At 35.5% G+C, this 22968-nt stretch overlaps 2 protein-coding genes across 2 annotated transcripts in view; both read left to right on the forward strand.

Moving 5' to 3' along the window:
• Positions 1 to 11714: 11714 nt before the first annotated feature.
• The window catches only part of LOC146138889 (cathepsin S-like), a 30200-nt gene continuing 18946 nt past the window's right edge, over positions 11715 to 22968 (forward strand). Inside the window, exon 1 of the mRNA XM_083394724.1 lies at positions 11715 to 11995. Within this exon, the coding sequence (XP_083250850.1) occupies positions 11932 to 11995 (64 nt within the window). The 5' untranslated portion in view covers positions 11715 to 11931. The remainder of the gene's footprint in view (positions 11996 to 22968) is intronic.
• Positions 13244 to 17375, forward strand: LOC146138890 (cathepsin L-like). Its single transcript, XM_083393728.1, has 5 exons — positions 13244 to 13363; positions 14778 to 14957; positions 15451 to 15613; positions 16687 to 16789; positions 17258 to 17375. Exons 1-5 carry the CDS (start codon positions 13244 to 13246, stop codon positions 17373 to 17375), a joined length of 684 nt encoding a protein of 227 aa, XP_083249854.1.

Here is a 22968-nt window from a genome sequence, read left to right on the forward strand (position 1 = left end):
GTTTACCTAACTTTTGGAAATTGCCGCTCTTTCTATTATTTTGGATGAGTGTGGCATTTCAACTACGAAAATGGAACAACAAGCTGCATTAAAGTTGTCGTACACATTGCTTGCAGTTTAATTCAGTGGTTCTCAATATTCAATGTATTGTACTTTTGCAATAAATACATCATTATCGTTGCCTCCCCATTTGACGTTATAAAACAATTAATCTTTGAAGTACGTGCTGTTTCTAGCGAACTCGTGCGCAAATCGCACGCAGCCGAAAGCCAAATTAATGGCACCATAAAAAGATTTTCGTAATGCGTACAAAAAATAGTAGCAACGAAAGTTTCACGCGAACCGCAAAAAAAGTATTTAAATAGTAAAAGTTAAAAAAGAATGGTTTGGGAGGTATTGTCTGGTTCATTTTTTTAAACCATCTTTCTACTAATTGGGGTCATTTTAGCCAGGTATAATTGCAAATCATTTCCCAATGAAAAGTGTTTAATTACGGCCATCTGGAATGTGTTATAACAACAGTCTCCCCCAAACATGGTTCATATCCTCCCCTAGGTCCACTCTGAATCAAATTAAATGTGGTTACTTTAATAAGATAAACGAGTTTTGTGAATGTAACCAGCATTCTACGTTTTCGAGTCATTTTGACCAGGTATAATCGCAAATCACCCGGTTTCCAAATGGAAAGGAGATATTTTTGCTTAAATAACACAACGGCGTTACAGCTATAGGAAACCATCTGGGGCAACAATATTCTTTGCAGATTGCACACAGCAAACAGGGCGAATCCAGGTGTTTTGTGTGGCAATTTTTAAATATGAAGTCACAAAGTAATGTCATAGCGCAAGCTCATGAAGGCTCAATCGATCAAACTCTAAACATGAAGGACAGGTGGCACAATGACACAAAACAAACGAATAAATGTTCGCAGCTTGCTTGATGAAATGGCGTTTTAAAGATAATTTGACAGAAATAACATTTTGGAAAAAATCTAAGTCAATGAGCGGCCATAAATTAATTTCAATACACCCGTTATATTCTCGTTTTATGTTTGCTCATTTTTAAAAGACAGTAAACACATTAATTCAAAGCCTGGATAAGTTGATATGCATATATTTGCGCTAAATTCCTCCAAAACGGTTTCAAACACAACGGAAAGAGTTGCGCGAAACGCAAAAGAATCATATGCATAATTTAAGCACATTTGCTTTTTGTTATTTACTTAGAAAGCTATAAAAATGTTTAAAAAAACATAGCCTATACACAAAATTTGCCATCTTATAGTGTCTGCAAAGTGAATAATTTGCTTGCAAAGCTAGAGTCAAATAGAATCGATTTTTGAATTTTTCTTTTGTCTTACTAACCATAAGGCTTTGGGTGCCCCCTTTAACTGTCGTAAACTGTATAAAAATGGGGTTAAAGATTCATATCTATGAGGAGAATATATTGTGATTAGAATAGAATAATCTGTGTCACTTACAATAAAAATAGTACTTTTAAAATAGATATGCATGTTCTCAAAATTTAATACTAAATTTATATTAAAAATATTTTTTCTTCATGAGTCTATCATCATTGTAAAGCAGCATTTGTATTGAAAGTACCACTTATCCAACCTAAAACTTTAACGAAACTCTCGTTATTAGCGAAACAAGAAATTTTGGGAATCACTAACCGCAAACCACAGATAATGACGTCTCTTAAGTTTAAACCAGCCTGGTTTATAAAATGCACTATCCCCCCGTTGGCTCCCTAAGGTTTTCGCCCCCATTGGTTTTCTTTCACCGCAAAGGGGTCAATATCGCCCATTTAAAGAATCGTTGGCTTAATTGAATACAGATATCTATGATCACTGTATAAAGAGGTAAATCACGTCACGGATTTTAAAATTACGTTCAAAACATTAATGACGAATTCATGATCGCGATTTAAGTCGGTTTCCGAAACATTGGTTAACGATTACAATTACCAGAGGAGCTGCTTTGATTATTATTGTTAGGTATGGTAGCAACGTTTTATATATATTGAATTGGTTTGTATATTTAGCACAGTAGGCGTATCTACAGCAGGTTTAATACTTTTTTTGTAGATAAGTTGGATCCAGGTTAAAGGCTGACAATCTGGCTCTCTACTGACACCTTGGGATCGCTTAAGTATGTATCTCTTTTCGTTTCAGGCTTCATTAGTTTGAGCAGGGGTTTTAAACTGAAGTACGCAAGAAAAAATCAGGGGGAGGGGAGCAAATTTACAAAAAGCGTTGTGGTAAATAAATAAAGAGTTATTCGAAACGTTTAAAATGATATAATAAAATAAATAATATATAGGAATACGAGTTAGTTCATTTTACTGAACTTGTGACGATTTTCGGCAACAGTAATTTAAATAAATCGTTAACAACGTTGGGCAAAATGACTTGACTTGACTTAAGTCTGTTGAACAAATTACTTGACTTGGATTCAAGTCATTGGGTCAAATTACTTGGGTTTACATTGAGTGTTTTCAATGAAAATTTTGTTTTACAACATCGCGTTATTTATCTTAATTATTCACGTAAAACAACTTGCTGTTTCTTTCTCAGAATTGAATGATTTAACCAGTTTTAATAATTTAACGTTTAATTTTTATTGCAATAAATTGATTTGCGGTGAGCAAACTGATACCTTGGACTTGAGTTTTTTAACTATCAGTTGGTTTTGGACCATTTGGAATGAGTAAAGAGAAACAATCCATAGAGGAATCAGGGAATCAAACCTGGGAATTATGGAAACAAATATTTGGTGAGAATTGTACTCCTTGGGGGTACGTGAACTAGTTTTAGGGGTCAATGAAGATATAGTTGATATCTTGGCGTACCGTATACCTTTTAAATTGACAAGGGTTTTTTAAAGCAAATAATTTAATCATGGAAAAATCTTTTGTGCCTTTTTGTTTAGTTTTTTGTTAGACTTCTTTTAAACTCTAGTCAACATACACTTTTGGCCCTTGGACGTATTTGGACTACATTTCAGTTTTCAGTGTTGTAACGACCTGACCTAAATCATTGAATTGATTTACGTAAACTTAACTGGAACACTTTAGTTTATTCGAAAACACTTTACTTAGACGTAAATCATTTTACAATGACTTGTTTACAACACTGTCAGTTTTATATATGTTAAATGGAAAACAGGTTTCTTAAGTCCTCTTATTTAAGACGTGAACACTCAAACGTCATACCTACCCTGGTCAACGCAAAACAAAAGTATTTTAGGGGCGCGCTTTAAAGAAAGTTCAAAAACTTCAGGACTGTACAGTTTCTCAGTGGTTCAGTGCAGCTATCTACTTTCTCTCGGCCAAAGCTCGCGGTTTTATTGCACAAACCCTTTCATTGTTATTTCACAAATAGAGCTGTTATAAGCATGCCCTATAATTGTATATAGCGAACAACAAATTGTCACATTTTTAGAAAGGAACTTGCCTGTTAAACAAGCCCGTTGACTTTACATCAAAGTACTACTGGACATGCAATAATGAAAAATCCATGCTACGTTGGGTTGGTACACTTGGTCCGGTGTATGTTGCTCTCAAAATCCCGTCGGACTTCTACTATATCAAAAAAACCAACTGAGCTACACAGGCTCAGAGGGGCAAGTCAAGACACAACTATAGCACCGTTTCCTGCTGCATCCTGTTCGTACCTACAACCTCAATTAAATGGGATCAACAACCCGTTATCGGTAACTGAAACATACATATAAACAATGTGTATTCTGTGTTCAGGCCCTGAACGCTTTGACAAAGTTTACTTCTTCCTGGCTGTGTTCAGCACATTTAGCATTTACGTAATAACTTTACAGATGTATTCGAACCAAAAGATCCAGTGGATCGTCGGCATGCTGTGTTGGTTGTTCGATACGTAACCAATAAAACAACGTTGATTACTGGATCATCAAAAACAGGTGAGCATAAGCTTGTTGCGTCGAATCACATCCAAATGCTCAGATTAGAGTCAAAAATGGATATTTTATTACTCTTGATGATATGATGAATGGTAAAGCCAAAAAATTGAGTAGATCGACATCATCTTGATTTAAGCATCACTTATAAAAGGTGGGACGCAATGTGATCAGTCTGAGTTTCTATAGTTGGAGCATTATTTCAAGCTACATTACAGATCCTTGTACCCAAGTATATTGGATATTTCATAAATCTTCCTAATTGAGTAATTGCGCAAACTACAACCGAGTATTAACCAACTGTTGAACTAAGGCTGGGGATACAAACGCCAAACGGCTTTTTACTGTGATCTAGCCCTCATAAAGTCGTACAGAACAACGATTACGTTAAATTATATTATGATTGCCTCTCTGGACTAGACAAGGTGAGGTTTGAACTTAGAACCTTGGTCAAACCGCGAAATGTTGAAAATTACATTTTCCCATACGGATATGTGGAATCAAAATTTCATGTTTAAATCAAATTGCGGAAAAGTATTGTTTTATGGTTTGATTTGAATACAAACTTTTAATGTTTAAATAATCTGATAACAATACAATCGCAAACTTTTACTTTTCATTGCGAGACTATCATTTCGGTGAATATTTATCACAAAATTCATACTAACATCTAATAACGAAATTAACGCTAATATGAAACCTTGTCACAAAAGCTTTCTTATAATCATCTTCACAAGAAATATTTGTAAGTTCATTTATTCACGAAATTCTCATATGAACAGGTGTTTCCCGACGTGAACGGCCGCATCTTGAAATTACTTCGTGAGTCGGAATTGTACCGATCATTGCATAATGTATCTTAACAGCAACAAAAGAAATGGCCACTTACTTTTGGTGAAAAAATAGTCTATCAACAACTATACAGTTAACTAGACATATTTCCGCTAATACAAAATTTAGCATAAGCGTAGAACAAATTGCTTACAAACGTTCAAATTTCATTTATTTTTCTCACTTAATCATCATAATGACGTCATTTATCACAGTTGATCCTTTTTGTCCAAAATATCGGGTATCGCAATAAAATGTTAAGCATCGGACATCCCTAGGGTAGACCAACTGTTCATACAAGTTAATCTTTTTGCAGTTTATCCAAAGTCAAGTCGCTACATTTACCATTTTAAGACCGATACTGTATATAACAGGCCAACTATAGAGCATAATGGTTGGAGGTTGTTGTAAGACGTAATAAGAATATCAAAGCCCATACAGAAGTAGGTATCATTTTGGACGTTTCGAATTACTCTTCATTCCTTTTCAATATAAACTTATTCGAAACGTTCAAATTGCTACCTACTTCTGTATGGGCTTTGATATTCTTATTACGTCTTACTACAACCTCCAACCATTATGCTTCAAAGTTTATTGTCAGCCACTATGGAGAAAAGACGAGAAGAACTCTACGCAAGCTGGAGAGTACCATCCCCAAGCTTGCCAAGATGTTGAAAATGAATAAAGAGTTATTCGAAACGTCCAAAATGATACCTACTTCTGTAAGGCCAACTATAGTTATACTTGGTGTTGTAAACAAGTCAATTTGTAATGATTTAAATCCCAGTCAAGTCATTCGTAACATAACTTGAATCCAAATCATGTATTTTGAAAAAATACCATGTCAAGTACCAGTCCAAGTCATCAGTTGCCCAAGTTAAGTTAAAGTCATAATTACAACAAGTCAACTTTAAGTCAAGACATTGTCTTAAACTAAAACTTTAAGCTATTTTAACTCACTCAGTAAAGGTAAACTCAGTAAAAAAATATAAACGTAACATATAGCAAGCTAATTGTTTTATGTGCAAAATTTAGGAAAATAACCTACTTTTATTAACAAATTGCTTAATAAAAACATTCAATGTCAACCCAAGTCATTTGTTCAAAAAACTTAAGTCAAGTCAAGTTGAAACAGTGACTTAAGTGCAGTTAAGTCATATCTTTGACTTAAGTCATTACAAGACCGGTTATTCGTGTACTAAAAAGTTTGTTTATTTCAACACTGGGGGAACTGATTGGGGAGGCGGTGGCTACGCTCTGTTGAAAAGAGGAGTCAACCTTTATGAAATTGCTTCACGAGCGGCAATTGCCTTGATGGAACTATAAGAAATGGTTCACGGATGGTTTGGCTGAAATGTTTGGCTGGAATGTCAGATCAAATGAAACCTTTGCGTAAAATAAGCTGGAACTTATACGAACGTGAATAATCTCCCACAAATAATAAAATGGAAACTAAAGATTCTTGTTTTTGGAACAAATGCTATTTAGCCTGTTTACAAAAAAGTTTCTCAAAACTTTACATAATTAAAATTACCAGATTTTAAGAAAATATTTTATGGTTAATATCTGTTTTTATAACCAAGTGTAAATAATTAAATACCATCTGATTCGAAAGCATCTATTTTACATTCTGTCTACGGGAAATTGCTTACAAGTGTTTCAAACTGATGGTGCCTCTATGTTATGCGGCAAGTTAGTAATTTTAGCAAAAATTCAAGAATTTACGTTTTCTACCTGTTTTTGTAAACAGTCTAAAGTTATATTTGCTCTCTAAATGGCCGATGATGTCGGTTCGGTGGTGATACGCGATGGTGTTAAAGGCACTGGTTCAAAAAATCACAAAATATTAACTTTCATTAACACTAGCGACAGTTTAACAATTATTTAAATGTAAAATACTGAAAATAAGTGTTCTATTGTAGATTTTGCGAACAACGTGACAAAATGTGTTTCATTATACTAAAAATAAATAAAAATGATAAACAATTTATGTGTATTATACCTTTTTGAACAAATTTAACACGAGAGACACCTACTGGACAGTTTTCAATTTTTAAAAGTCACTTGGTGTCTCGTTGAAATTTTTTGCATTTAACGTTGAAATTTTTTGTATTTAACACATGACATGTTAATATAAAAATAGTCGCGTTTTGGTTCCTTTTGAAGTTTAATAAAAATGAATTTGTGGTCGGGTTGTTGCGGGCATGCAGCAGTACCGATCACGTTTAGCCATCTACGTAATACGATAGTTTGTACATAAAACAGTACATTAGTGTGTAGTAAATCAAAAAAACCTATAGTTCAAAGGTGTTAACCACGAATAATTCATCAAACAAAAATTAAGGGAAAATGCCACTGCCACTACTAGCGACCAGAAGACATAAAATAAAACAGAGTAACTTAAACGTAACTTGTTAAAAAAATATTTGATGCTTCAAACAGATAAATCACCAAGCGCCTTAGTCTGGAGGGTTCCTGTAAAAAGGTGGAAAAATTTAAGCATTTGAGGGAAATAATCACGGTGTTGAAAACAATTCATTTTGAAATGACCGGAGTCCAAGTCAAGTATTATCGAATAAATAACAAGTCAAGGACCAGTCCAAGCCATCGGATTCAAAGTCCCAGTAAAGTCATAATTAAGTCAACTTCAAGTCAAGTCTTTGTCATAACAATACAACGTTATTATCACAAAACGCAACTTATAGCAATGAATTGTGTTTACGTGCAAAAGTTATAAAATAACTTAATTTTATAAAAAAAATGCTTAATTAAAAACCTTCTTTTAACCCAAGTCATTCGTCCAAAAGAAGTCAAGAAAGTATTATATTGATTACTCGGATCAATGATTTCTATTTTTGCATCGGTTGACACATCTTGTTTTGGCGACGGCACCGCCAAGATTTGAAGCGCCCAGAAGTTCCACGTCCATAAAACCCGTACAAAAAACAGACGAAAAACGGCGTTTTGCGTTTGATTTTGCTTTCGCATTAGCGTAAGACGCGTCGCCCTAATTACATTAAAAACATTGCCGCGTCACACAATGAGGTAAGTCCTGACTAAACGATTAAAGAACGGTAATATCACTTAAGAAAGGGAGGGTTTGGGGGCTCGGACTGGATATGCCACTGGACGGAGCTGAATTGAAGGTATTTTGCCCTATCTTCTTATGATCGACATGTTTTACAATAGCGATCGCATAGACAGGACGCGAACATCAAATATCGACCGTTTCGCTCGGTTAGCAGTAGCTAAGCAAGTAAGTTGGTTAAGTTAAAAAAGTATGTTGCTTTTATAAATTAACAGGCAGTTATTAAACAATAAAAAGAGAAAGTAGCTATTCACCCAGCTCCCTCGAGCACACATACACCAATTAGACAGAATTCACACATTGTTTGGTTTTATGAATGCTGTCAGGAACACAGCGCCACCTGGCCTATGCGAGATTGCCATGTTTGTGTAAAAACATATTTTATTTGCTTTTATTTTGTTTTAGCCTGATTGTTGCGCTATGCATACTACTGCACGATGATTTTCAAAACAATATGCATTTCCTAAAACGATATTTTCGGATAAATAATTACGCGACGATTTAAAATGACTGGTTCAGGAACACAGTACCCCCAAGTTAGTGCTCCCCTTAAAAACATGCATTGTTACGTCACAGACATCCAGGTCCTCCCCAGCTGACAAATACGAAGACGAACTCATAAAAATTTAATTGGAACTTATTTATCCTAATGCCTTATGTTTAGACCATATGATGTAATTAAAGTTCAGTGAAGTGAATTGGGTTGCCAATTCTTCGCTGTTAAACTTTTGGTCGGTAAAATGTTAAGAAATACTGAAAATGATTCTATAGAAGCACGTCGTGCAATGAAACCATATGAAACATTATATCCCAGACTTTGTCATTTTAGTGTGAACTATATGTCACTACTTAAGACACTATATTATTTGTAACAAAAATGTCCCGCCTTATTTTACTATTTGGCCTTCTTTCAAGATTATGTTTGGCAGTGGTTTCTAAGTTTACTATTGTTACAAGACGTAAACACGAATGGCTATTTATTAAGGTAATTCAGAACTCCTGTTATGAACCATGCTATATGACAAAATAAAGTACATGTTGTGTTTTTGTTTGGTTCGATCCCAGGGTGAAACCAAAGTATCACCAACGCCGCTTGCTTATTGTGGATGCTTTTGACTTGTTATTGCGCTTTGGATCAAAACAAGCCGACCAGCAATATTATCCACAGTTGCTATGGGAATAACCCATATGTACTCTTGTGCCGGATACTTGTTGTCAAAACACCTTGATATCATGTTTACAAAGAAAACAGAAGTTCCATTAATCAGTTTGACAATATTTTGTCTTACGGCTGAATAAAACTTTTTGTCGTGACACAATATACAGCGAGTAGAACGAACTGTTTTGAGAAACAACACGTTAACAAATAACTCAATAGTGTAGTACAGTGGTGACAATCAATTCAAGGCCTTTCGAGCGTCTCTTTTCCTTCGTGACAATACTTAATGTCGAAATTTTTATTCAACCTGTCTGTGTTTAAAAGGAGCTTCATAAGCTCGCGGCAATACACTTTAGTTTGCTGTCTCGAACAGTTACATTTCAACTTAAGATTTATTGCAGGGAATTATCGGGTCGAAATGTTACTTGCATTAAACCAATTTTACTTCTAGGCCTTTGTAGGACAATGCTAGTTTAGTAGCAGTATATGAAACGCTAATGAGCTAACCGTTGTCTATTTTGCTTATTTAAGACGAAAAAACACCAAATTCGTTCGGTTTTGAAAAAAGTAATTTAACATTCAATGCAATTTTAACCTGTTTACAATTTGGTAGTTGTAACAAAGTCGCATATCTCAAATAAAATTTTTAAAAAGATAAACGAACTGTTTTTGTGTTTCACGCCAGGGAGTCGAACCGGAACCGAACAGAAACTTTATGAACCAGTTTTGAGTCAATTTTTTCCGAACCCGAACCGTTTTTTATAAGATTTTAAGGACCCGAACCGGAACTGAATCGAATATTTTGAAAAAACATGAACCTTAACCTAACCCGAACCTATAAACAAAAGCGGTTCACTTCAGCATGACATCACAAATTGTATTTCACAAAGTTAAGTTACGCCATGTTCGAAATTTTATGACAAAAATATGAATATTCATTAAATAAAACGACGATTTTTCTATTGTTCAGATATTTCAATAATGAGTTGCTGTATTTTCAATACGTCACGCAACTTAAATTAAAAGACAACATTATTTTCTATACATTTGTTGACCCACATTTTTAGATTTAACGCAACTTATATTGTATCCTAACCGGAACTGGATGAACCGGTTTTGAAATACCAATGGTCGAACCGGACTAAAACGGATTCCGAAAGAATCCTTAAACCCGAACCGAACCTGAACCGAAAAAGTCAAACACTTCGACTCCCTGAATAAAACCCACTTCATAGAATCTTTTGAAAGCCCAATACGAGTATTCTACCAATGGTTACACTGTAGTGATTACCTGGCTGACGAATAATCATAAAAAAACAAATTCTTATGAATTTCTCTGGCCTAGCGCGTTTTATCTGACTGGCCAGCAAAATCGGCATATAGGTTGTGTGTTGCTTCTTTTATAAGCTGCGCACTTTGTTTTTTGTGTTCAGTTTAAGTCAACGCTTTTATCTAAATTACAAAATAGTTACACAAAGTTTTATTTACATTTCATCAATATTGCGCGCATGTAAAAATAAATGAAAAAATTCGAAAGTAAGTTTAAGATAAATAACAATAAAATAGTAGGCCCATTACTAATTATAATGAAATCTATAAATTTGTAAAAAAATATGGAATAGCAGCCTACTTTAAGCAATTAATTTCTTTCTCCTCAAATAAATAGGTTCATATTTTAGACTATTTTATTAAAATGAAATGTCACTCATGTAAATGCGCCGAGTTTCAAATCGAATAATTGCAGCTCGATATTAAATTAAAACTGCACGGGCTAAGCTGATTTTTTCTTGGTGCATGAGAGAGAATAGACGACAATCAGCTGATCCGACCATCTAGTAAAGCTGTAGGAAATCTTATAATGTATAGCCGGCTACTCAGTGTACTGTTAGAATTTAATTTATTCTATAAGAGAATGCCGCAGAGTAGAAGAGAAAGCAAGGAGATCAGAGTGTGCGCGCATTTTTTGCACATTTTTGCAAAAAATTCTCGCATCCCCGTCTTCGCCAGGGCTGTTTTTCGCGAAGATAGTAAGTATAAATGATTTAAGCATACACAAGAAGACGCGCTTACAACATAACAAGAATATGATCGCTATAAACAGACCTACAGATTCACTACAAAGCCAACGGTAACGTTTTGTAGCATAATTAAACGTTCGTGGCTTTTAGCATACGAGCTGATTTTGACAAACATGTTGTAAAGACATTGACTCCACAGTTGTATGGCTACATGGAAAGCATTTAAATGTTTCGCCAGAAGAGCAAAACTTAACAGTTGCCCGGCGTTAACCAATTGTGATATATGAAGTTCGCGCCAAGCGCAAAAAAAAAATCTCGCAGTTTTATTGTTAAAGTTGGCAAAAACATTTTAGGGAAGGGTCGCATGGTACCCAACCCCTGTGCAGAACTTACATCTTAACCAACCATATCATACTGTTCTGACTAAACATATAGCCCAAATCGGCCATATTAAATAGCAAATTTCCGAAAAAATATTCAGTAGCGATTTAACATAATAAATAGCAAATTGTCCTAAAATCGAGAAATTATCAAAACAAAGTAGCCCCAAAGCTCGCAAATCGCAAAATCATGAACCATTTTTCTTCAATTATTCATCCACACATGTGTAAAAGTGATGTAGAGCATAGGACAGCATTAAAGCAGAATTATCAACAAACAAACGTTACATAAAACCAATGAAATCATTATAAAAAGTTAAATATTGGAGTAGAGCTCGCCCCCTCCCCCCTAGAAATTGGTTGGTGCCCCCTAGGGAGACGACCCCCGATGAAGAACCACATATAAACACACATAGTCACTACAAAGCCAACAGTTACTCTTTGTGCTATAATTAAACGTTTGTGGCTTTTAGCATTTGGCAGTATATTCATATTAGCAAACTAACGTAAAGGCGTGATCATGGCAAAAGTGAAATCCGACAGCGATACATTGGAGGCATGGAATTTATGGAAACGCCAATACGGTAGGTTTTACGCTTTACCAGGCAAAACATGAAGTAAAAAATACATTTTTATTTTTGCTATTTATTTCTAAGCGATTCTCCCAATTTTAACAATAATAGGCAAAAGGCTGAAAAGCATTAAATTCGGTTAAAGAGGCACAGCCTGTGAATTTAACACAACTTGTGCCTCTAAAATAAAAACAACTTTTCTCGTTTAGGAAAGAGTTACTCAACAGTAGAAGATGCAGAGAAGAAGCGAGTGTGGGAAGCAACTCTTGCTAAAGTGATAGCTCACAACCTAGAGTACGACCAGGGTCTGGTTTCCTATCAACTGGAGATGAACAAGTTTGCTGTAGAGGTGACTATTTCTTGAGCAATCATGTTTCAATGTTATTCTAACAAAATTTTAACTATTTAGAAATTTTGCACCAGTAGACTAACACTAAATAAGACACCAAGTTGTGCTTTAACTTTTAGGTGTGGCAATTGTTTAATTTTTTGTTTGTGTTACAGTTACACCTATCTTTCTACAATGGCAGAGTTTTTCTGAAAAACCAAAATCTACAACATTTATTTTAGGTCAAATTAATTAATATCATTTTACCAGGGCCCACCGTCTAACCCTTATCTTGATGAAGACGCTGAAGACCCCATCGAGGAAAAAAAAATAAAAAAGCAAAAAACAGCCCTGGTCACTAGCGGGCGAGCAAGAAGTCCGAAAAGACAAGGGTACAGTCCCAAAAAGTTGCCTGGGCCCCCCACCCCGAAAAAAAGCCGATTGCAGAGTCCAGAAAAAGATTCTAGTCCACGCAGGTCACCAAGGCTCATTGCATCAGCCCAGACAGCAATGCCTACCCCGGTGCCTTCTTATTAATGCTTTTAGTACTGTGAAATTAATAATTTTTATTACATTGTAGCGTTTTGGCTTTCTCGTGCACTAAAGTTTGCCTTCTACCCTGTTGCCTTCTTACTAACGTTTTTATCACTGTAAGTTCCTGATTGTATCGTAACTTTTTAAAGTAATTTTTCTACTGCGATATATATTGTATATTTTCGTCAACTGATTCTATTTTCTTCTTTAAATTCTTCAAGTACTTAAAAATACTTTATTTCTTGTGCTTGCTTGATGTTCTTTGTTTACAATATACGAACTGGGTTTTATAATGTACATACCGGTAACAATGTAATTTCTGTTGTTTTTTTGTTTCAGTTTTTTTAGGCAACGTTTTTTTTACAATTATACCAGAGAGTGGTTTTACTGAACGTGACATGGCTTACCCTACATCAAGCGATCAAGCATTGCCACCGTCAATGGACTATCGTGAGCAAGACATGGTTACATCTGTAAAGGACCAAGGAGATTGTAAAAGCTGCTACGCCATCGCTGCTGTAAGTTTAAGGCTTGGTAAATTGTGAAGATATCTCAAAAGTAGGGTGGCCTACAAGAAAGATCTTTAGTCAATTTGCAATTTGTAATAAGTTTTTTTGTTGCTCGAAGTTGTAACGTAAACAAATCAATGACTAGAAACAACAGTAAGGCGCAAAATGAATCGCTATTCGGTAACTAACAGTTTAGTAACCTGGGAAACAGGAACTAAGCTAGACAGTACAAGCGGGCAACTTTGCCTCGTGAGGTTAATTCTTCTGTAAGTACTGTATTTTTTAGTTTAATACCGGAAATGTGATTAGGTTTTAAGGGTAAATCATTAGGGAAGGCAGGATAACTCCAGTTAAGCTCAAGTGGTTATATTTACATAAACTTGTAACGCAACGAATTACATTACGTACCGTACTTAAGTAAATGCAGTTAATCAAAAATTTTACCAGTTTTGCACAGCTAAAAACATTGTCCTCGCATTCAAACTACATAGGTCTGACATATTTTCATGGCCTAAAAATAAATGACAATTTCGTCAAAAAAGCAGAAAAAAATTGCAATGCAAATGGAGTGTTACTTTACAATAACTTATTACCTCTTTTAATTATAAATTAAAGTCAGACTTCTCTGTGTGGCAGAGAAAAATCGCTTGACAACTATGTATAAACGGACTCCAGCCATAAGACCGAAACAAGAACAACACCAACGTCAGAATAACACACAGTTCGAAATAAGACATAAATAGGACTATTGCATAATAATCGTAGTACCATCTAAATCAGAACAAGTCCTAAATCCGTCGGAATATCAGGCCTATACAAGATTTTATCTAACCCTTACCCCAACCCCTAAATACATCACAAACTCCCTTAATTGCAGCCCTAACCCATTTTCTAACCCCGCCCTCTACCCACCACTAACCCCTAACAGGGTAAAAAATATGGTCCCAAAACAGTGGCGCCGTTTAAACTAGGGCGCCAAAACATCCCATGCCAGACCGACGGCCCCCGATCGTCCCATACCCTCTTCCTACAGTTTCAGGCGTTATTTTAGCTATTTGGGTCTTATTATAAAAAGTTAGGACGACAGGTTTATGTCTTATTTAGTGAAATAAGTTATTATTCTGTCGTGGTTATTACTGCGTATCTGGCTTTATAATGTCGTTGGTTTAATACTATGGCATAATAGATTTTTCTGCTTTAGGTATTGTTGCTTTTTAGGTCTTATTTTTGTGTTCTTTTATAAACACACAAGCAAAAAAGAGAAACAGTAGACACTCAAAACACGTATGACGTGTGTGCACGTTTTTCATGGCAACTTTAATACTTTGTGTCAATATTTACTAACTACGTAAAAAATATGACCACTCTTCACCTGATAGTGTTGTGTTTAGTTTCCCAACCATTTCCCTTCGTATCATTTCAGGTTGGTGTTCTTGAAGCACAAAACAAAAAGGTTAACAATAAGCTTGTGAGCCTGAGCGCCCAGCAACTTGTTGATTGTTCTGACAACAATGGATGTGTTGGTGGCCAGTTGAAAAAATGCTTTGAATATGCGAAAAAAAACGGTTTGGCCACAGATGAAGAATATCCTTACCAGGGAAAGGTAAACACAACAGTCTTATTGGCAATCATTATTTAGTTTTGACTTTCCGGTCTTAAAGTCGTTTATTCATAAGTTCTTAAAAGAAACATATTTCCACACCAAGTAGGGCGTCACTAGCCTTGTAATTTGAATAAATTACACGAAACAACAATAATTATTGTCGCAATGTAGGCCTGGGTTTAAATAGCGTGTTGTATCAGTATAAACATTACTTATTTCGGGCAAATAAATTCATTTACTCTCTCGGCCAAGTTCCAAGTAATGTTGGCGGTGTAGTGTAAAGCATGGCCGCGGAGTCGGTAAAAAATAAACCGAGTTTTCGAGTCTTGGCTCAGTCTGTATTTTACCGATTTACATAACTAAAACTGGGCACAACAGATGAAATAGTTTATGCTGCTACATGAGGCAACAATGGATAATGTTTAAATTTAAGCAAAACTTTATTGTTCAGTTTAAAGGCAAAAAAAAAACAATAAAAAATAAATTATTTCAGAAAGGAGAATGTCAAAAAAACAAACATATCGAGGCGACAGTAAGCTCCTATAGGAAGATTGAAAGTGAAGAAGAAATAATGAAGACGCTCGATAAGCACGGACCAGTGGCTGTTGGCCTCAAAGCACCTGAAGACCTACGCACTCATGGGAAAGACAGAGAAGGTATATTATTAGCATCGGGCATTAATTTAGTCCAGGGGTGGACAACCTACGGCCAGTGGGCCAGATCTGACCCGCTAACGCAAATCATCCGGCCCGCGGCCTATTTCACAAACTGTGCACGATGCCATTCATCATATTTTGTTTAAATATTTCCACTGGACTACAGCCATAAGACCGAGATATGAACAACATCAACGTCGGAATAAAACACAGTAAGGAATAAGACCAAATTACGACCAACACCTAATAGTCGTAATACACTTTAAATCGGAATAAGTAATACGGTTTAAATCGGAATAACACTTATCATAACACTAAACCCACCCCTAGGTACACTTCCCTAATTTCATCCCTAACCCATTTTCTAGCCCCACCCAAACAGGACCAAAAATCCGAGGCCAAACCAGCGGCGTCCGAAAGGCGCCGGTCAGACTAGGGCGTCCACGTAGTCATCAAAAGGCCGATGCCAGACCGATGGCCCCCGATCGTCCCATACCCTCTCCTTACAGGTTAGGGCGTTATTTTAGACATTAGGCCTTATTCCGATAAGTAGGACGTATTCCGGCAAATTTAGGTCTTATTCAGACGATTTTGATCTTATGCTGTACGGGATATTACTGCGTATCTGGCTTTATAATGTCGTTGGTCTTAATACTATGGTTTTATAGATTTTTCTGCTTTAGGTATTTTTGCTTTTTAGGTCTTATTGTGTTTGCTTAGTTAGACCCCTTTTCATATGCAAAATACCCTAGGTTTATCCCTGATTAACAGTCGTTGCTGTTACAGTAATAAGATGCGCAAGTCTACACAGTTAAAATAAGTTTGGATTTGTCCCGCGACTAAAAAAAGGTTGCCAACCCTGATTAAGTTTTATGCTTTCTGTGGCAGCTGACAGAACAACGCACACGCATCGCAGATTCGCTCAAATTTTAAATTTACATCTCATTTTAAAGTGTTTAAACACCTACATCTATCAAATTTTGACTGCAACTAATTGATGTATACGAATATAGTACCAGAGTAGGTGTTTTGATTAATGTTATGCCTAGTAACAACAGTTTATATACACGCAGATGTTTACGAATCACGAGCACCAGGGACAGACTGGCATGCTGTGCTGGTTGTTGGATACGGAACCAATGAAAACAAAGTTGATTACTGGATCATCAAAAACAGGTGACTCAATTTACGTTTAGTTAATAACGACGCTTGTACAAATAGCATTTTATTACACTCGTTTTTTTCAGGAATTTTTATGAATGGTTGGGTTAATTACAATACGAATATATTAACCCTTAATTATATTTGCTTATATTGTAAATTACTTTCAGTTTACTTAAATTTTGAGATCACTTTTAATTCACTTGCATTTTTAATTATATTATTCAATTTATTTATATTTTTAATTGTCGTTTAATTCACCTATATTTTTAATTATACTTTTAAATTTATTTATGCTTTAAATTATCAAAAAAACAAAAATTAATTCACTTATTTTTTGAATTATACCTTTCGACTTACTTATCTTTTAATTCAATTATATTTTGAGTTAATTAACTTTTAATTTACTAATATTTTAAATTATACGCTTTAATTCACTTTTACTTTGAATTAACTCTTTCATTTATTTTTATGTGTTTACAGTTGGGGAACTAATTGGATGGATGATGGTTACTTCAAGTTGAAGAGAGGAATCAACAATTGCGAAATTGAAAAATATGCGTATACTGCGTCAGTGAAAAGAAGCAAAAAAAAACAATAGGAGAGCGAAACGCAGAAAATAAATTAAAGTTACATGAGAACTGGCTTAGAAGCAATTGACCAATTTTTTTAATATTTTCGTTTTCTGAAATGTTTGACAAGTTACCGGCGTAGAAGCAAAAAACTCGAAAGCTAAAGCCAGTATATATCAAAATTACATGAGCTTAGAAGCAATTGACCGATTTTTTCAATATCGACGTTTTCCTGAAACGTTTGACAAATAAGGGATCGCGAAAAAAACGCCCGATGTAAAGTTTAAAATGTTTTTAGAATCACGTTTTCCCTCGATTTTGTTTGAAGAAATTACTTTGATAAACTTCCACCAAAACACCTGTAGTGCCGAAAATGAATAAACCACTGTGAATGTGAACCGAGGGCAAATTCATGCCGTACTTCAATACTTTTCCGAAGCGGTCCCAAAGTTTAAGAGACGAATAACAAGTATTGATAATTGCAGGCCGGTTATAACATTTTGCGTCGTGCTTGATTACTTTGATTGTCGTTAATAAATATGAACTACTATGCAACACAAACTGGTGTAAGCTTTAATAAATTGTCGCTTTGTTTGAATTTTTTCTTAAAGTTTAGTTTGGAATCGCAACCGACAACATTTCAAAAGTGCTTCAAATTCATTAAAACAACATGCCGCTGGATTGTCAGTAGAATTAAGTTGTCTCTAGGCAGGGGATGGGCAACAATTTATAGTCGCGGGCCAAAACTAAACTCAGCAGGTCTCTGCGGGTCGTTAAATTTTAACTTCGTAGACTCGTAGATTAACAACAGCAACGTCTTATAATCAGGGGTAAAACTAGAGTGTTTTGCCATTTACACTCAATGGAGGAACAAGATTTGCAAAAAGCGCAAAAAATATTTTACGTATAGTTAAAATAGTCACAAAAGTAGGAGGAATGGCCTCATTTCCAGTTCATAAAATGGATCGTGATTTACATTGGAGGCTGGATCTGGCCCACGGACCGTACACTTCCACCCCTGCTACTATTTGTCCTCAGTTCTTCGTTTATCGCTTTTGAAAAAACGCCATATTTGTGTAGTTTCGAAAAACAACCGACCGACAGAAGAGAGCCAGAAGCTTTCCGTTGCTTTGTAATGTAATACTGCCTGGCGTTATTTGAAAGAACGCAAGGCATTCCGGCTACTGTTTATGTATTGTTGGTTAAACCATCGGTGTTCATTGAATTGTTGTTCCTTGTTGCTACAATAATCACATAACTTCAACGTTTGTTGGTGATTTCTTATTAAACAGGGGTCCGGGGTCGCCAAACCACGGCCAGTGGGGTTAATTATTCCGGCAAGCGGCATGTTTTCTAAAAAGCGACTAATTAAATTATTTTTATTATTGAGATCAGGTTGCAGAGTCATCAGGTTGCAGAGTCTTACGACTGAAGAAAACCTTTTGTCGTGACACCAATAACAACAAGTAACAAACAGTTTTCAGGAACAACACGTCAACAATGAATCAATAGTGTACACTGAGAAGAATTTTACGTTAAAACCTACAAGGGCTTAGCAGAAAGTGGTGTCACAATGTTTCGGAGAAACTTAAATTATTCAGAGAAATTTGAATATAATAGTTTAGTCATGGAAATATTTGCCGGGTGCAAATCTAAACTAAATTTTCATGAAATTTTTAACTAGACCACAATATTATAAAGCTCAGTATAATGTTTTGCCCGATCACTAAACTATTGCTACCAGGCATAACTTAAGTAAACAAATAGTTCCTCCGGTGTAGAAAGATGATATCAAGCCTTTTCTAATGTGGGAATTTAATTACATGACGTATTTAGTATAGTATCTGAGTAGATTGGAATCACTACAGAGAAAATGCAGGTTTGGAAGTACATGAGAGGGAATGCAGGTTGATGTGACAAGTAATATAAAAGCACAGGACAGGATTCAACTAACAGAATCACTATTGGCAAATAAATGTTGGTGTGAAATTTAAAAATACAATTATCAAAGGCAGGACAGGTTATCTTGATTCTAAAAGTTAGTTGAGTTGTAAAAGTTTAGTTGTGGACAGTTACAGTTAGTAAATAGGAATATAACAGGGCTAGTAACTATACTTAAAACAACACACGCGTACAATAGTAGTTTAGGTGGTAGGGCATTTGCTGCCCAGTGAAAATAATAACTCTTAGTATGGTGACGTCATAGTTTAGTTGCGTAAAAATTTCGCGCCGGCGCTCCATCTATTCTAGAAATATTGTCAAGCGAAGCGTTCTAGTTTCAAAGCTTCTAAAACACCTGGTTGGGATAGCACCCCTACGACGGTTTTATAACAAGGGAGAATGCCACAAATATGTGCTGCCGACTTTCGGAGCAAAATTTTCGTGTTGGAAATTTATCAAATTCCTCTGAGCGCACTGCTTCCATTTGAAGAACATTCAAGCGAAACATTCCAGTTCTGCAAACGGTCTCTCGCCAAAAGACTGAAAATAGACGAGTTTGAAATTAAAGTTTGACTTATTCAAAGTTTAACCTTTAAAAGATGACAGTGTTTTGCGGCAGCATGTTGTGTTTTGTAAACCTATAGATCAAAATTTTGTCAATTTTTGTGTCTTATTTATACGTCACGCAGCCTTTAAACTGACTTATTGCTCTTTTGCTGCTGTAATTTCGGCCACTTTCAATAACGAAATTCCCAGTAAAGAACTTAATCACAACGGATGTATTGAAATACGCCTTAATGCAACCGTAAAGTAGAGTAAGTCAAGAAACATCGAGTGTCACATTTTGTTTGGTCTTGCGGAATAGCACTTAAGCCTATTACTAACTTTTCCATAATTTAAAGGTAATTATTCTTGGTCGGTTAAGATTTTGCATAATTTTGAAAAGATTCAAACTTTGTTGCTAAATAACGCAACAATAAATAAATATTCGCGGCAAAAATGTGATCATAGTGTGACAGAATAAGTATGCAGTGTTGTCCTATATTTACACAAAATAATTGCAGTTGTTTAAACACTATAACTTTTTGTGTCAGGGGACTTACAGGCTAAAATAGGAGAATTGCGACAATAATAATCCAAGACAAGACAAATTTGAACAAAAAGTAGAGTCTAACATACAACAACATTATGGATTGGGAATCCTGGAAACAAGAACACGGTAAGACTTGGTAATATAAAGTTATTTAAATTGCAAATGTTGAACATTTCGACTTTGTCGTTCTTATTCCAAATGCAATCAAAAGCCATATTGCTCAAAAACGTATTCCTTGTGTTTTATTAAAAGTTGCAATAAAATTAAAAGCCTTAGCAGGGTTAGCGAATGGCCTAATTTTAAGATGACGCCCCTTTAAGTTCATAACGACACTTGTATCAATAGCACACCGTTAATGTTCAGTATAAGCATGCGAAGTGCAGTAGGTAAACCAACATTTAAATCTCACAATAGACTAACATAATTAAGGTGATTTGCGCTTCAAGTTTTCTTTACAACTAAGTCTGTGTAACTCAGTTTGTAGAGTGGCTATCCCCTTGTGGCCGAGGTCCTGAGTTCGAACCTCATCACCGCATAGTTTTACGAAAGTTTTTTTCTCGACTCGCTCCTCTGTGAGCCTGTGTTACTCAGAGTGGCGGTTCCGGTATGACCGAGGTTGTGAGTTTCAAATTCTTTGTGTGCGAATGTTGTCTATCCTGGCTTTGCCGAGCATAAATCCTTATTTGATCGATTAATTTTGAAAGACTATACAAGCGCTCCCGGTGTAGTATTCTTCTAAAAGCATCTTCAATTCTTGAAATACCTATTTACCGGTGTAGACATAATAATATGAGATGTCAATTTTCAGTATTTTTCGTGATCAGGAAAGAGCTACTCGGAAGTAGAAGATGCAGAGAAGAAGCGAGTGTGGGAAGCAACTCATGCTAAAGTGACAGCTCACAACCTAAAGTACGACCAGGGTCTGGTTTCCTACCAACTGGCAATGAACAAGTTTGCTGTTGAGGTATTTGAATGCTATTGTTTTACTGTGAAATTTTCTTTATTACAGGTAAATCCACATATATACAAATTTACGAAGTAGTAGGAAACAACAGACTTATAAAAGTCTAATTTGTAAACATTTACAAGATCTGGCAATATTTTTTCATTTTGGATTATGTCATCTTAAAGACCAGAAAAATGGTAGGGATACAATTTTCTATTGAAAAAATACACGGTGCTGCACAGGTGAAATATAGTATTTATCGTTTAACTCGTGAAACACTGGTGTAGTTATAAAGGCGATGTAATCTATTACACCTGCAATAAGCACGATGATAATTCTACCTGTGTTTTTTCTCCTTAAATAAAATTAAACAATCTATTATGCTAAGGGATCTTCACCACTAGTGCACATTACTTTGTAACATGTTAAACTGCTCGCCTCGTGTTACTGCCCGTGATTATGCAAAAAAGAAAGTGGCAATCAACATATATCGAAAAGTAATGTTACGGATAGCGTAAGATCTTCGTCAGTAGCATAAATAATGCAATTTTGTTTTTAAATGGCTTAACATTTTACCCATGCCTAAACGTTTGCACTACGTGTCACGAAATATAAATTTCAAAACGTGTGATGTGTTTTTATGCTTCACGCGGTGATCGAAAGGCGTTAGGCCTACACAGTAAAAAGCAAAGGCGCCGTATTCCTATTCTGTTTGGCGCTAAGTGTGTCTGAAATCGGCTAACTTATGCTTCTCCACAATCAGAGTAACACCTTACAGCCTGTGTGGAAGCGGCATTAATGGAATGGCGTGTTTAATTATGTGACTTATCTGCGTGGCTCTAAATATTTTAATTCCTTTGTCTTAACTCCCATAAACTTTTGCATTTGTTTATAACAGTTTAAAATAAAAAATTAAAATATAAAAAATCAATTTTGTGTTTTGTGACCACACTGTATTGAAAACACTAATCATGAAAGTCTTAACTTCGCAAAATGTGATGAATTTAATTTGATTTTTGCGGTTACGCAAAAGTCTGTCAAAATTTTGCGTGGTTAAGCACACTGCAAGTGTTAATTGGACGTTACACACGTTTGTTAATAATAAATGTAATAACATGTGATGTGGTTTCTAGCGTTTAAGTGTAGCCTATTGTAAAACAGCAAAGGCGCTGGTCGTCCATGGTCTGTTTGCCGCTGATTGTGATATTTCATTTTACAGGAATAATGGCTTAGGGAGGAAATAAAAAGGATTGTAAATTTATTGTTCAGCCGCAAGTATCTCACTAATGCCCGGTTGATTAAATAATCTGTTTTGAAATATGTTCTGTTGTGTTTTGTTCTAAACCTATTTTAAAGTTTTCCTTTCATAAAAATTCTATTGGGCCACAGAATTTTTTTGCAAGGTAAATGGGCCACGAAAAAAAGGTTGAGAACCACTGACCTAAACAAATAACGAAAGAGAAAAACTATCCAGCGTTTACGGTCGACCAAACTAAAGACAAAAAGCGGCGTTTTGCGTTCGATTTTGGCTTCGCATTAGATTAAGACGCGTGACCCAATTACTTGAAAAGCACACCGCTTCGAACAGTTTGCTAAACCATGACAAAAACGAACCAAAAACGATAATATCACTTACAAAAAG

Source organism: Ascidiella aspersa, chromosome 7 (assembly GCF_963924565.1).
Source record: "Ascidiella aspersa chromosome 7, kaAscAspe10.2, whole genome shotgun sequence".
Taxonomy (NCBI): domain Eukaryota; kingdom Metazoa; phylum Chordata; class Ascidiacea; order Phlebobranchia; family Ascidiidae; genus Ascidiella; species Ascidiella aspersa.